Source organism: Salvelinus sp. IW2-2015, linkage group LG33 (assembly GCF_002910315.2).
Source record: "Salvelinus sp. IW2-2015 linkage group LG33, ASM291031v2, whole genome shotgun sequence".
Lineage (NCBI taxonomy): Eukaryota > Metazoa > Chordata > Actinopteri > Salmoniformes > Salmonidae > Salvelinus > Salvelinus sp. IW2-2015.
The window spans coordinates 17,600,897-17,615,624 of NC_036872.1; the positions used below are offsets into that span (position 1 = coordinate 17,600,897).

Consider the following 14,728-nt stretch of genomic DNA (forward strand, 5'->3'; position numbering starts at 1 on the left):
ACAGAGGCATTGTCAGTCCCTATCCCCAGGAGTTTCTCTTTTTTAAGACAACACTTCTCGAGGAAAGCCACAACAGCACGGGCTATAGATTTGGCATCTCCTCCCTCCAACTCAACAAGCCCCAGAAATGTTGATACAWTTGTCAGCTTGGTGTCACTAAAGTACCTTATCACAACCCCCAGGTACTTAGAAACACTTACATTCGTGGACTCATTGAGGAGGAGTTTGAAACGCTGGTCACCCACATCTGCAACCAACTTTTTCAGAAAGTATGGTGCTAGAACACCATTAATCATTTCTGTGCATTTMGAATTGAGTAGCAGCAGTGGAATCTGAGAACGCAGCTCTACATGCTTCTCCAATGTGATCACATGCCAGCATGGAACAGTGTTCAGCGAAAGCTAATGCCATGGTGGCTGGCCTCAGCCTTTTTTGCATAGTAKWTTTTTTTAACCATAAATGGCAGCTTGTTTTGGGTGGAATTGTTATAAGGCTTTGCCTTTTGAGTATGTTTTTGAGTTGTCATGTGTTTTTTTACATCACTAAGTTTGGCATAGAAATCAGCCTTACAATACAGGCAGTATGCCCGTGTATCATCTCCAATAAACAGCTTCAACCAGCCTTTGAATTCAGTGTTTGATTCCCACTCCTTTCTTTATTTTTGAGTGTACAGTTTAGACTGAGACATGATGAGCTAGTCGACTAGATGTTTAGCTTATGTGACAGAGAGGCACACACACAGTGGACAAGGTGAGTAAGTGACTGAGGCTGTGTGAGTCAAATGCAGTGATTTATTTTTGTGCTGTGATTTATTTTAGACAAAGAACATTTTACATTTACATCCCACCCTGAATATAAGCCAGGGCGGGATTAGCCAGCGGCGGCTTCCCGCATGCGCGATTCATTTGCAGTCTGGACGCGGAGGGGTGAACATCTCCTGCTCTGACTGCAGCTGGGAGGGACTGATGCGTAGTAGCCCAGCCAGATGTCGGACATGGCCATACTGTACAGAGAGAGATGCCTATCTGATACATCTGAAGGTCAGGCAGCTTCTCTCCAGCGATTGGCTTGCATAATACACAAGAATGTATTCACACAGTGAAGTGCAGTCATACAGTAGGTCAGGATGAGTATTCATCTCATAACTACAACAGTGATGCATGCATACTAGATGATCGATGAGGTTCTTGTGAATCTATTGGATCTTGTGAATCTATTGGCATCAAAAGGAGATTAAATTAGGTKAAATGTTAAGAGAGAACAAACATGAGTTTCAGCATTCACACTGCCCAAGATCAAAAGGGTACCAACATGTTGTATTCCGTGAAGAAGGGTTCCAACAAGAATCAGGGGCTCAAGTATACCTACTGCAAATGGAGCAAACATTATTTACTTAAACATGCAGTGCCACCTAGTGTACAGCTGAGTCTGAACAATCTGCCTCAAATGTTGTAAGTGACCACACATGTGAGCTTTTATTTGCTCTGTAATGATGTGCACCAAGTTCACACTTGTTGAATGCAAAATACAATGCATTGAATGTAAACGTGAGATGAGACAGTAGCTCTATATGTTACATTTCTAGCTGCAAAGTTCTGAAAAGTCTTGACCCTCTAACTTGCAAATTARCTTAAAAAGGTGCTTCAGTCAGCAACCAAGTATCTACACTTGCTACTATACTGGGATTGAATAGGAAAACTGCTGTGTCGGCATCATCAATGCAGTCTGACTCTGGGGACTTTGAGTAAAGGGCCTTGAGTATAATGCTTAATTGTGCCTTACTTTACAAAGGGCCAATTTGGTTTGAATGGTTCAAATGTTCAATCAGGAGCATGGAGTACTTAGAACATGGAGTAAAAATGTTAATTTTAAAAGCAGCATTTACATTTAAAACCACACAAAAGAGTGTATAGCTTGTTGACAGGGGTAACCTAATTCATATTTTTCAATCCTCTCTTCTGTGGGTTTCTACAGTTGGTTTTGAGGAACAGGAGCAGGGAGCCATGTTTAAAAAAGCAATTTTATGTTTCCATAGGCCTACATTTTTACTGTATTATATTGCCAAAAAGTGAAAAGGACATACTTTCATTAAAGGAAAGCAAACGCCACAACTTTACCTGTTCTTGAACACTTCCTGGAAAATCGCTAATTGCAGCTCGAAAATTGCAGCTCAGTGTCGATGCGAAGGCTACTCAGCACAGAGGTCAATGAGAACGACATCTCAAACCTGTCAATTTATAAGGGTCGTCCCTAGTTTCCACAACCACTAAATCCTAAACTCGGCCTATTTCTGTAATTTATCTTCTTAAAATGAGATGTTAAACTTAACCCTAACCATATTGCTAAACTTAAGCCTAACCCTAATCTTAAATTAAGACCAACAAGCAACATTTTTTTTATAATAKATTTTTTACGATATCCAATGTTGACTTTATGGCTGTGGTAACTAGTGAAAACCGTTTATATTTATAAGAGAACGGTAGAAGCCATCTATCACAGACGTTGCCAAGATACGGTATTTAATTTGAATGTTGTGTAGCTAAGCAACAACCATAAACAAAGGCTTAGGGGCTTGCTGAGTGCTGACAGAACTGGGTGATGAAACTAAAAAGATGAGGCAAACATGTAATAGTGATGGTGGAGTGGGTTCCACTGAAAATGTTAAAGCCCGGGGAATAACTATTTTCTCCATATTCGTCGACACTCCAGCTGCCGCACCGAATCCTGAAACCAAGCTATTGGCTGACTTCAAGAAAGACACTCATCTCAGCAAAGTGTACTTGGCGGGAAGAGGTGAGTTAGCTCATGTATTCAGCTGGCTGACTTCTATGCACCTCATTAGCGTTTGTTGTCACTGACTGAGTTCAACTAGACTAAATGGCAGAATATCACTATTGATCAAATAATATATATTTTATAATTATTTAGTTAAGCTTCCATGTGAAGTTACTATTTTAGGGTAATATATTACAGCTTATTCTAACCTAAGCATTCAAATATTTATTGTCATAACTATTTTTTGGGACCTCAGAGTATCTCAACGAGGAAGGTCAGACCTCTGTGAGCCCGCTCATTGGGAAAATAATGCAACAGATCTGCACAGACCCCACTCTCTGTCCAGAGTATCCATCATCCGTTGGCCTTCCAGAATTCACCAGGAGAGCAACAGAATTGGTTTTGGGCAGGGACTGCCATGCCATCGTGGAGAACAGGGTAATTTTTGCTGCCTACTGTGTATGTTCCATGGATCAACTTGACCTCATTTGTGATCCTCACAGTTTTCTTATACAGTGGGTGGCTTGCTAATTTATAGCTCACGGTTATGAAACTGTCTTTAAGCAAGCACTGCACCAAGACATCAGTCAAGAACAGCCATCTGGACACAAAGATAGGCCTTAACGGCAGCGTTAAGTAATATGTAATATCCACACATTACTTTTTATGTAATCAATCAACATCAGCTTGTAAGTGGCATTGGATAATACATTATGGCTGTGAGTATTTAGATTTGACTCCCCTCCCCTGTGCTCATTATTCTATAGGTGTTGGGTGTGCAGACTGTGGGCTGTACTGGGGCTGTTCGTCTGGGGGCTGAGCTCTTGAAGCACTGGTACAATGTGAGAGGTGTCTGGTGTGGGCCAGTCTATCTCTCCTCCCCCTGTGATGGTAAGTAGCGGGGGGAGGAGAGCATGCACATAGTTAAAAGCACAATCACAAGGGTAGAGCAATATAGTATTGGTATTGCTGATGATATTGGTGCTGAAGCTCTAGTGATCATGTTCCTTTCTGCAGATTCCTTGGCTGGTATCTTTGAGGCAGCAGGGATCCAGGATGTCCGTCGGTATCGGTATTGGGATACAGAGCAGAGGGGTGTGTGTGTGCAAAAAATGATGGAGGATCTGGAGATGGCTCCAGAGCAGAGTGTCATTGTTCTGTCTGCTTCTGCTCACTGCCCTACTGGTTCAGATCTCTCCCAGAAGCACTGGAGACTCCTCACACAGCTTATGGTGGTACTGCTCCATAACCCAACTGTTTTTACAGTCTTTAGTAATGTAACAGATATTATACATTTGACATTTTAGTAATTTAGCYGACACTCTTATCCAGAGTGACTTACAGTTCATGTATTCATCTTAAGATAGCTAGGTGAGACAACCACATATTACAGTTGTAGTAAGTAAATGTTTTCCTCAATAAAGAAGTTATCAGCAAAGTCATTTATCAATGTTTTTTTTTCTTCTTTGGAGGTCCTGGCATCAGTCTATCCCAGGGAGTAGCATTTCTACAGTAGAAACACTTGTTATAGTAGTCCTCTTCAGTCTCCTCATGCTCTCTCTCTCTATTCTTCTCTCTGCATCTTTCTTCTACACTCCCAGAGGTGTAGGTTTTTCCCTTTCTTCCTGCTGCCTGCACAGGGCCTATGCCATGGGGATTTTGAACAAGATGCCTGGCCAGTGCGTCTGTGTGCCTCTCTGGGGATGGAGCTTCTGTGTGCCCAGTCCTTCTCCCACAGCTTTGGGCTTTACGGTGAGCCATTTCAAGGGTTCACTTGTCTCTTAGTGTATTATCAACTGACGTCTCTTACTTTCATCGAATGTGACGATTGTAAGATCCCCAGGACATAGATTGACAGTAAATCTCTGTACGGAAATGCATTTTCTTATATTGTCCTTACTGCAGGCGAGCGCGTTGGACACCTCTTATGTGTCCTAAAGCAGAGCTCCACACTGCTAGCTGTTCAGTCCCAGGCCGAGAAGCAGGTCAGGGCTTTGTGGTCCCGGCCATCTGTTGGAGGAGCTCGTGTGGTTGCCACGGTGCTCAGTAACCCTGCCCACCATGTGGAGTGGTAAGTCATTATGGCTAGTCTATGCTTCAATAGCATTGTCTGCAAGGCTTCTCTAGTATAAAATAGGATAATACAAAGTCTGGTTACAGTACGTGGAACTAGTGCTTCATGATAAGTTAAATAGACCTCTGTGTAAATCCTTGTCCCAGGCAGGAAGGAGTGAAGAGTATGGTGGAGAGGGGCATACTGGTCAGAGAGAGGTTGAGAGAGAAGCTAAGGCTTCTTGGATGTCCTGGCAGCTGGGATCACCTGATCCAGCAAGGTGGACTGTACTGTTGCACTGGGCTGAATGGTGAGCAAACCATATTAAGCCCTGTTTCCACTGGCACTTAAAATTAGGGCGAAATTCGAGCTTAGTCAGTTTCACAACTGGTGCCAGCTCGATTAGAATTTGGGCTGGTGATGCCGTTACTATGCAACCACCAAGCTGATCACTGCTGGATGCTGACACAGTGTTTCCATGTTCCCGTTTTTTTTGCTATTGGGCTTTGAAAATTATGTCGCGGGTGAAAATGCATTGGTCGCGGGTTGCGGGTTTTTGAGCTATTCCTAAATTGCACTGCGGCCACCATGTAATTTCTCTTAAAAAATATATATATTTCACTGTGACCTGCTGCTGACTGTCAGGCATTGATGCAGGCTGTTGCTGAGTGAGTGTGTGTGTGTTGAGTGAGCAAGAGGAGAGGGAGCAGCACGCACACATTATGACAACTTTTTAGTTGAAGGTAGGCTATTTAGATTGTCATTATGGAGACACCTACTTCCAACCATTTTTCTGTAAAACATATTAATAAGCTAGAGCTGATGCACATCAAGAAATAATGGCGACAAAGCACTGGAAAACGACTTTGGGTGCATTAGAGCGCATTACATACATTTGCTCGGAGGTGGTTTAAACTGCATTCTAACGTTGACTTTGCTTAAAGAAAACATTATCAAGCAAAGTGTTTTATGCATACTCAGTTCTTGGTTCTTGGGGGCTGCCCGAGTGGAAATTTGAAATGGAAGTTATGGAACTCCTTCACTTGGTTCTTTTTATGGGGGAAAATCCTCAATGAAACTGATGATACATTTGCCTCTGTTGGCCATCAAGTAGCTTATGTACAGTACCAGTCAAAAGTTTGGACACACCTACTCATTCCAGGGTTTTACGTTATTTTTCAAATGTTCTACATTGTAGAATAATAGTGAAGACATCAAAATTATGAAATAACACATATGGAATCATGTAGTAAGCAAACAAGTTTTCATATTTGCGATTCTTCAAAGTAGCCACCCTTTGCCTTAATGACAGCTTTGCACACTCTCTAGCAACATTAGCGAAGCCAGCTGCAGTCACATATTGGCTACCTAACAACATTACATAATTTCTKATTTCTGGAGGCAGTGGAAACGCAATTTGAGCTAACCCACTTAAGGCCAGCCCAACCTGGGTTGACTTTAAAGTGCCAATGGAAACGGGGCTTAAGTTAAGTTCAAGATTTGTCATCTTTCAACCAATTCAAACAGTGGTAGAGCACTGTACCTGTCTATGGGCTCGATTAAATCAGTATCACCGAAGTTCAGRGCTATAGCACGCTTAAAATGTAAAGGTAATTTCCATTGAGCCGGCATATACAGCGTTTCCTGTAAATATAGTCTCCGCGAACGCGGAGCTATAGCGCTGTACTTCAGGGATACGGATTGAATCAAGTCCTACAGTACCTTCGGAAAGTATTCAGACTCCTTGACTTTTTCCATATTTTGTTACTTTACAGCCTTATTCTAAAATTGATTAAATCGTTTTCCCCCCTCATCAATCTACACTCAATACCCAATAATGACAAAGCAAAAACAGGTTTTTATTAAATATCAGGTTTTTATGAAATATCACATTTACATAAGTATTCAGACCCTTTACTCAGTACTTTGTTGAAGCACCTTTTGCATCAATTACAGCATAGAGTCTTCTTGGGTATGACTCTGCAAGCTTGGCACACCTGTATTTGGGGAGTTTCTCCCATTCTCTGCATATCCCCTCAAGCGCTGTCAGGCTGGATGGGGAGCGTTGCTGRACAGCTATTTTCAGGTCTCTCCAGAAATGTTCAATCGGGTTCAAGTCTGGGCTCTTGCTGGGCCACTTAAGAACATTCAGAAACTTGTCCCGAAGCCACTCTTGCGTTGTCTTGGCTGTGTGCTTAGGGTCGTTGTCCAGTTGGAAGGTGAACCTTCGCCCCAGTCTGAGGTCCTGAGCGCTCTGGAGCAGGTTTTCATCAAAGATCTCTCAAATCAAATCAAATCAACTTTTATTAGTCACATACCGAATACAACAGGTGTAGACCTTCGTGCCCTCTTCGCAACAGTCTTGGTGTGCTTGGACCATGTTAGTTTGTTGGTGATGTGYACACCAAGGAACTTGAAGAMCTCAACCTGCTCCACTACAGTCCCMTCGATGAGAATGGGGGCGTGCTTGGTTATCCTTTTCCTGTAGTCCACAATCATCTCCTTTGTCTTGATCACATTAAGGGAGAGGTTGTTGTCCTTGAACCACACGGCCAGGTCTCTGACCTCCTCCCTATAGGCTGTCTCGTTGTTATCGGTGATTAGGCCTACAACTGTTGTGTCATCGGCAAACTTAATGATGGTGTTGGAGTCGTGCCTGGCCGTGCAGTCATGAGTGAACAGGGAGTACAGGAGGGGACTGAGCACGCACTCTTGAGGGGCCCCTGTGCTGAGGATCAGCGTGGTGGATGTGTTGTTACCTACCCTTACCACGTGGGGGCGACCCGTCAGGAAGTCCAGGATCCAGTTGCAGAGGGAGGTGTTTAGTCCCAGGGTCCTTAGCTTATTGATGAGCTTTGAGGGCACTATGGTGTTGAACGCTGAGCTGTAGTTAATGAATAGCATTCCCACATAGGTGTTCCTTTTGTCCAGGTGGGAAAGGGCAGTGTGGAGTACAATAGAGATTGCATCATCTGTGGATCTGTTAGGGCGGTTTGCAAGTTGGAGTGGGTCTAGGGTTTCTGGGATAATGGTGTTGATGTGAGCCATGACCAGCCTTTCAAAGCACTTCATGGCTACAGACGTGAGTGCTACGAGTCGGTAGTCATTTAGGCAAGTTACCTTAGTGTTCTTGGGCACTGGGACTATGGTGGTCTGCTTAAAACATGTTGGTAATACAGACTCAGACAGGGAGAGGTTGAAAATGTAAGTGAAGAKACTTGCCAGTTGGTCAGCGCATGCTCAGAGTACAAGTCCTGGTAATCCATCTGGCCTTGCGGCCTTGTGAATGTTGACCTGGTTAAAGGTCTTACTAGCATTGTCTGCGGAGAGCCTGATCACACAGTCGTCCGGAACAGCTGGTGCTCTCATGCATGTTTCAGTGTTATTTGCCTCGAAGCGAGCATAGAAGTAGTTTAGCTCATCTGGTAGGCTCGTGTCACTGGGCTGCTCTCGGCTGTGGTTCTCTTTGTAGTCTGTAATGGTTTGCAAGCCCTGTCACATCCGACGAGCGTCGGAGCTGGTGTAGTATGATTCAATCTTAGTCCTSTATTGATGCTTTGCCTGTTTGATGGTTCGTCGGAGGGCATAGCGGGATTTCTTATAAGCTTCCGGGTTAGAGTCCCGCTCCTTGAAGCGGCAGCTCTAGCCTTTAGCTCAGTGCGGATGTTGCTTGTAATCCATGGCTTCTGGTTGGGGTATGTACGTACGGTCACTGTGGGGACGACGTCATCGATGCACTTATTGATGATGCCAATGACTGATGTGGTATACTCCTCAATGCCATCGGAAGAATCCCGGAACATATTCCAGTCTGTGCTAGCAAAACAGTCCTGTAGCTTAGCATCTGCTTTATCTGACCACTTTTTTATTGACCGAGTCACTGGTGCTTCCTGCTTTAATTTTTGCTTGTAAGCAGGAATTGGGGGGGATATAATTTTGGACAGATTTGCCAAATGAAGGGCGAGGGAGGGCTTTGTACGCGTTTCTGTGTGTGGAGTAAAGGTGGTCTAGAGTATTTCCCCTCTGGTTGCACATTTAACATGCTGATGGAAATTTGGTAAAACGGGTTTAAGTTTTCCTGCATTTAAGTCCCCGGCCACTAGGAGCGTCATCTCTGGATGAGCGTTTTCCTGTTTGCTTATGGCGGAATACAGCTCATTGAGTGCGGTCTTAGTGCCAGCATCGGTCTGTGGTGGTATGTAGACAGCTACGAAAAATACAGATGAAAAACTCTCTTAGTAGATAGTGTGGTCTACAGCTTATCATGAGATACTCTACCTCAGGCGAGCAAAACCTTGAGACTTCCTTAGATATCATACACCAGCTGTTGTTTACAAATATACATAGTCCGCCACCCCTTGTCTCACCAGACGCAGCTGTTCTATCCTGCCGATACAGCATATAACTAGCCAGCTGTATGTTGATAATGTCGTCGTTCAGCCACGACTCCATGAAGCATAAGATATTACAGTTTTAATGTCCCGTTGGTAGTTTAATCTTCCTCGTAGGTCGTCGATTTTATTTTCCAATGATTGCATGTTAGTTAGTGGAACGGAAGGCAGTGGGGGGTTTATTCGATCGCCTACCAATTCTCAGAAGGCAGCCRGACCTCCGTCCTCATTTTCTCTGTCTTCTCTTCACGCAAATGACGGAGATTTGGGCCTGTTCCCGGGAAAGCAGTATGTCCTTCAAGTCGGGCTCGTCAGACTCATTAAAGGAAAAAAAACTTCTGCCAGTTCGTGGTGAGTAATCGCTGTTCTGATGTCCAGAAGTTATTTTCGGTCATAAGAGACGGTAGCAGCAACATTATGTACAGAATAAGAAAAAAAAGAAGTTACAAACAACACAAATAAACATACAAAAAACACAGTTMGTTAGGAGCACGTAAAACGTCAGTTATCTTCTCCGGCGCCATGATACTCTCTGTACTTTGCTCCGTTCATCTTTCTGTCACACCCTGATCTGTTTCACCTGTTCTTGTTATTGTCTCCACCCCCTCCAGGTGTCACTTGTTTACCCCAGTGTATTTATCCCTGTGTTTCCTGTCTCTGTGCCAGTTCGTCTTGTATGTCCAAGCCTACCAGCGTTTTTTCCCGTTTTCCTGCTTTGCCTTTTCTCCTTRTTCTAGTCCTCCCGGTTTTGACCCTTGCCTGTTTCTGGGCTCTGTACCCGCCTGCCTGACCATTCTGCCTGCCCTGACCTTGAGCCTGCCTGCCACTCTGTACCTCCTGGACTCTGATCTGGTTATGACCTTTTGCCTGTCCACGACCATTCTCTTGCCTATTCCCTTTGGATTTATTAAACATCTTAAACMCCAACCATCTGCCTCCTGTGTCTGCATTTGGGTCTCGCCTTGTGCCTTTATACTTTGCCTCMATCCTGACTAGTCTCCCAGTCCCTGCCGCTGAAAAACATCCCCCACAGCATGATGCTGCCATCACCATGCTTCACCGTAGGGATGGTGCCAGGTTTCCTCCAGACGTGGCACTTGTTATTCAGGCCAAAGAGTTCAGTCTTGGTTTCATCAGACCAGAGAATCTTGTTTCTCATGGTCGGAGAGTCCTTTAGATGCCTTTTGGCAAACTCCAAGCTGGCTGTCATGCCTTTTACTGAGGAGTGGCTTCCGTCTGGCCAATTTACCATAAAGGTCTGATTGGTGGAGTGCTGCAGAGATGGTTGTCGWTCTGGAAGTTCACCACAGAGGAACTCTAGAGCGACCATCAGGTTTTTGGTCACCTCCCTGACCAAGGCCCTTCGCACCGATTGCTCAGTTTGGCCGGGCGGCCAGCTCTAGGAAGAGTCTTTGTGGTTCCAAACTTCTTCCATTTTAGTATGATGGAAGCCACTGTGTTCTTGGGGATCTTTACTGCTGCAGACATTTTTTCCGTACCCTTCCCCAGATGTGCGCCTCGACACAATCCTGTCTCGGAGCTCTACGGACAATTCCATGGCTTGGTTTTTGCTCTGACATCCACTGTCAACTGTGGGACCTTATATAGACAGGTGTGTGCCTTTCCAAATCATGTCCAATCAATTGAATTTAGCACAGGTGCACTCCAATCAAGTTGTAGAAWCATCTCAAGGATATACCTGAACTCAATTTCGAGTCTCATAGCAAAGGGTCTGAATACTTATGTAAATCATTTTAATACATTTGCTAAAATGTAAAATAAAAACGTTTTCGCTTTGTCATTATGGGGCATTGTGTTTAGATTGCTGAGGATTTTTATTTATTTAATCCATTTTAGAATAAGGCTATAATGTAACAAAATGTGGAAAAGTCAAGGGGTCTACTTTACGAAGGCACTGTATATCAGCATTTAAATAAATAAAAATCCACAAACAATGTAGACAATTTATGCATTGCATCAAGACAGTTGATTTTGTTTCTTTGCATTATCTAGCTAGCCTTTGGTGTCAGCAATTTTATCTCACAATTTTAATCTGTAGTTGGCTTTCATCCACTTAATTCTGAKATATATTCTTTATATCTTTAGCAATGATGTTGTACAGTTTTCTTGAACTGAATTCTACCCCTTATAGCCAAGCTGAGTCGTGCTTTGTAAAAGCTTCTGCTAAATGGCATATACTTTATACTGTACCGTATATGTCCATGTCCACTATACTGTTTCTGGTACACGTAGGTACCAGTAATTTACGTAAATGCTATGTTCCATGTTGAATGTCCTTAATATTTGATTATGATCTATTCACCTGTCTCCTTTAGTCCAACAAGTGGAATTCCTGGAAAAGAGAAGACATATCTACCTGCATCCCAATGGCTGTCTGAATGTGAGTGCTATCAATAGCCGTAACCTAGACTATGTAGCTGAGTCCATCCACCTAGCATTGACCTCTGTCTTCTGATGTCGATTACAATACCTGGGGCCTCATTTATAAAACTGACTTTTGATCAAAAGTATGACTTACGCAGAAAACCACGTATAAGTAGTTATTTATAAAWACTTTACTTTGACGTGGAAATTATCTTATCCCTACGCAAAGTCTAGACTTGATGTAGGTGACTTTCCTGCTGGTTATGTAGGGCTATTCTTTTTRCCCCTTGCAGTTTAAGGTCAGACACTTTCTTTTTCACATCAGCCACAGTTCTGTCTTGCTGCCCCACCTCGTTCACTGCAGCGGCGACACACTCCCAAGCTACCTGTTTGGCTTTGTTTGTCAACCCACRGAATAATACGTGTTTCCTGTCTTCAATCTCGTCTACCATCGCTGTGATCTCGTCTTTCAAAAAGTTTGCTTTTCTCTTTTGGTCCATGGCTATTCCTGACTAAACTCTCATTTGTGCTAGCATTCTATAAGGGGAAATCACTGATTGTAAGGCATGTGCCGTCATGTGCCGTCAATTTTAAGTTAATTTTAGATTTATAGATCACAGGTGCGTACGTTACAAAATGGGCTTCTTAGAACTTGTGTAAGCAAGGTTTTTTATGCTCATTATCTTTTATGAATCGATTGTAAGCACACCGTCGGAAATGATCTTACGACTAAGTTCAAGTATAAATGAGGCCCCTGGTGACAGCCTCCATAAAATCCTTATTCAGCTTGACTAAATCATGTGAAGGAAGCATCTTTATGTCACATACAATACCAAACGAATTAGGGCTGGATGCATAAGGAAAATGTCTGTTATCATTTATTGAAACAAATTAACAATTGACTTTAGAATGTAGAGTGTAACATCCAAGCGTTAAATTAGAGGTAGGGATTAGGGAATATGAATTATGGCATATGGTATTTTCAACCTACATAGCTGGAACATATTGTAGACCTATAGTTGTGGTGTGGTAGTCCAGTAAGGAGCACTCTTTCCTCTGGTCCAAGTAGATCCTAATGCCCTAGTTGGGTAAAAGGGTTCTTGTGTAGTCAAGACAAGGGTCCATCTTTTGGATGAGATGTTAAATAGAGACAACTATTGTGACACTTACAATATGGAGGTAGTAGAGGGATTGTCCTAGCCAAGTTCCCAGTCGGATTCTAGTAGGCCTATCAGTCTGCCATTTAATAATCTTTGAATTCTTCATCCTCTTCACTGCAATGACTATTATTTGTGCTCACAGAACACTCACAGGACACTGCCCAATTGGATAGTTTCACCCTTTTGTAATTTTMAACATGTTATTTTAACTGTAGTGATAACGTAACCATGAAGTTATTAAGGTCAACTTTTTTAGTTCTTTATTGACCAATTTATTTTATACTGTAGCCTATTGTTTTGTGGCACATTGAAAGATATTATTTTGAATGCATACAGGTAGTTCCATGGTAGAAGGTAAAATAAATGTGCAGTGACAAATAATTAAAAACCTTCTTAAGACTTTTAAGATGAAGTGTACTATACCAATTTTCATAATAAGATGGTGCTCATGTCATTAGGAAATAAATCCATGTTGTTTACCTGAATATTGATTGTTTGACTTATGTTACTTTTACTACCTAAATCTAAAGGCATGGCTGCGAATTAGTTTTCGTCCATGCCCACCCCGCCCTTCTGGAAACCTCTTTCTCAAAACTACGGATCTGGATCACGTTCGCCGTGTTATTTTATTCACCATTTTTTTTCTACGCAGCTGCTGCTCATACTCCATCTCCCTTCACGTTTCTCTATTTACTTACCCTCTCCTGAAACATGATGATGTAGCCTATGTCTCTGTCTCGTATTTCTGAACAGCTGAAGTAAAAACCCTGTGGCGAGTTGAACGAACATTCAAGGCCATTATGAAGGCTACAACCTCTGTTTGTTGTAACGGATATTGCAGTTGCACAAGCAGGACGCAGTCCCTACACATTGCATTGGAGCTAAAACAATCTATGTTTTGTGTGATGATGTAAGCTAGTCTTTGTAGTTGCTGTCATATCGTAGCCACTAGCCAGAGTTGTTGAAAAAGAACACTACTACTCTGTGACTGCTTGTCTACCTCCTGCTTAGCCATTGTTTGCAATGATGACAAAAACAATAACATTACATCGCTAATTAGACTGCGTCTTTGTTTTGCTTGTGTTTGATGTACTGTCTAGATAGCTGCATGTAACRCCCCACTTGAGTTTTGCATTGGGCAAAAACACAATCTGCGAGTTTGTATGAACATGTTGATCATGTCTTTTGTGTACAACATGTAAATAGCTACATGTAGCCTAACTCCCCAACTGAAAAAATAACATGAAATCGAGCTTAATCTGCTTAGTTTACAACAAAGACGTTCATCGCCGATCAAGGAGGGGAAAGTAGCACTGAGCAGTATCTACGTAGGCAGAAGAGTGAGCAGCAGCTACGCATAAAAAATCCTGCTCATGTGCAGAAACTCCTTATTTTTATCCACGGTAAAGCAGGTTTCCAGAAAATCCGAACAGCAGCCCTCCGAAATCTAAAACATGAAATGTTCAGTGTCATACACATGAATACACTACTACASTTGTTGTACATTCACACTCTGATTCCCCATTGGAGTCCAGTTGTTTCAGCCAAAAAAAGAATGGCATGCACTAACATGTTTTAGAGTTATACCCTTTTCATACATAGGACGCCGCTACAGTAACGGGTCAATAGCGACAATCGATAACCGTTCAGACAAGTCTACCRTTTTAGACAGTAGAATTCTGCTCCGGCATAGAATGTTCTGTATTTATTCCCTGACAACAATAAATGTTGCTGATCGATGTGCTGTTGTGTTGTTTTTCTGCAGTTTTTTTATGGTAGGGTAGATAGATGGGTTTTCTTTCTACTAAATGRATTTGTAAGCATAGCGGCGGGAAGTAGGGGGTTGCACTAAGAAAAGTAGTGCACTGGGCCTTTAATAGTCCTGTATTAGCCAACCGATATAGCCGTCTGCAGCGGCAGCGCCGGCAAAAATACTTCCATGTTGTATCATAGAAACAATTATA

General features: G+C 42.7%; 1 protein-coding gene across 1 annotated transcript; it reads left to right on the forward strand.

Moving 5' to 3' along the window:
- The first annotated feature begins 2,575 nt into the window (after positions 1 to 2,575).
- got1l1 (glutamic-oxaloacetic transaminase 1 like 1) lies at positions 2,576 to 14,497 on the forward strand. The gene is made up of 8 exons (XM_023978330.2): positions 2,576 to 2,793; positions 3,032 to 3,213; positions 3,543 to 3,666; positions 3,793 to 4,010; positions 4,377 to 4,527; positions 4,681 to 4,846; positions 4,996 to 5,138; positions 11,556 to 14,497. The coding sequence occupies exons 1-8, from the start codon at positions 2,613 to 2,615 to the stop codon at positions 11,693 to 11,695; spliced, it is 1,305 nt and encodes a 434-aa protein (XP_023834098.1). The 5' UTR covers positions 2,576 to 2,612; the 3' UTR covers positions 11,696 to 14,497.
- Positions 14,498 to 14,728: the final 231 nt, after the last annotated feature.

What these genes read in the sequence shown, in the direction of transcription:
- got1l1 (XM_023978330.2), top strand. Translation starts at nt 2,613, where the DNA reads ATGAGGCAAACATGTAATAGTGATGGTGGAGTGGGTTCCACTGAAAAT. An exon ending in AGTGTACTTGGCGGGAAGAG is followed by an intron (nt 2,794 to 3,031) that starts GTGAGTTAGCTC and finishes TTGGGACCTCAG; the next exon opens with AGTATCTCAACGAGGAAGGT. An exon ending in CCTGCCCACCATGTGGAGTG is followed by an intron (nt 4,847 to 4,995) that starts GTAAGTCATTAT and finishes TCCTTGTCCCAG; the next exon opens with GCAGGAAGGAGTGAAGAGTA.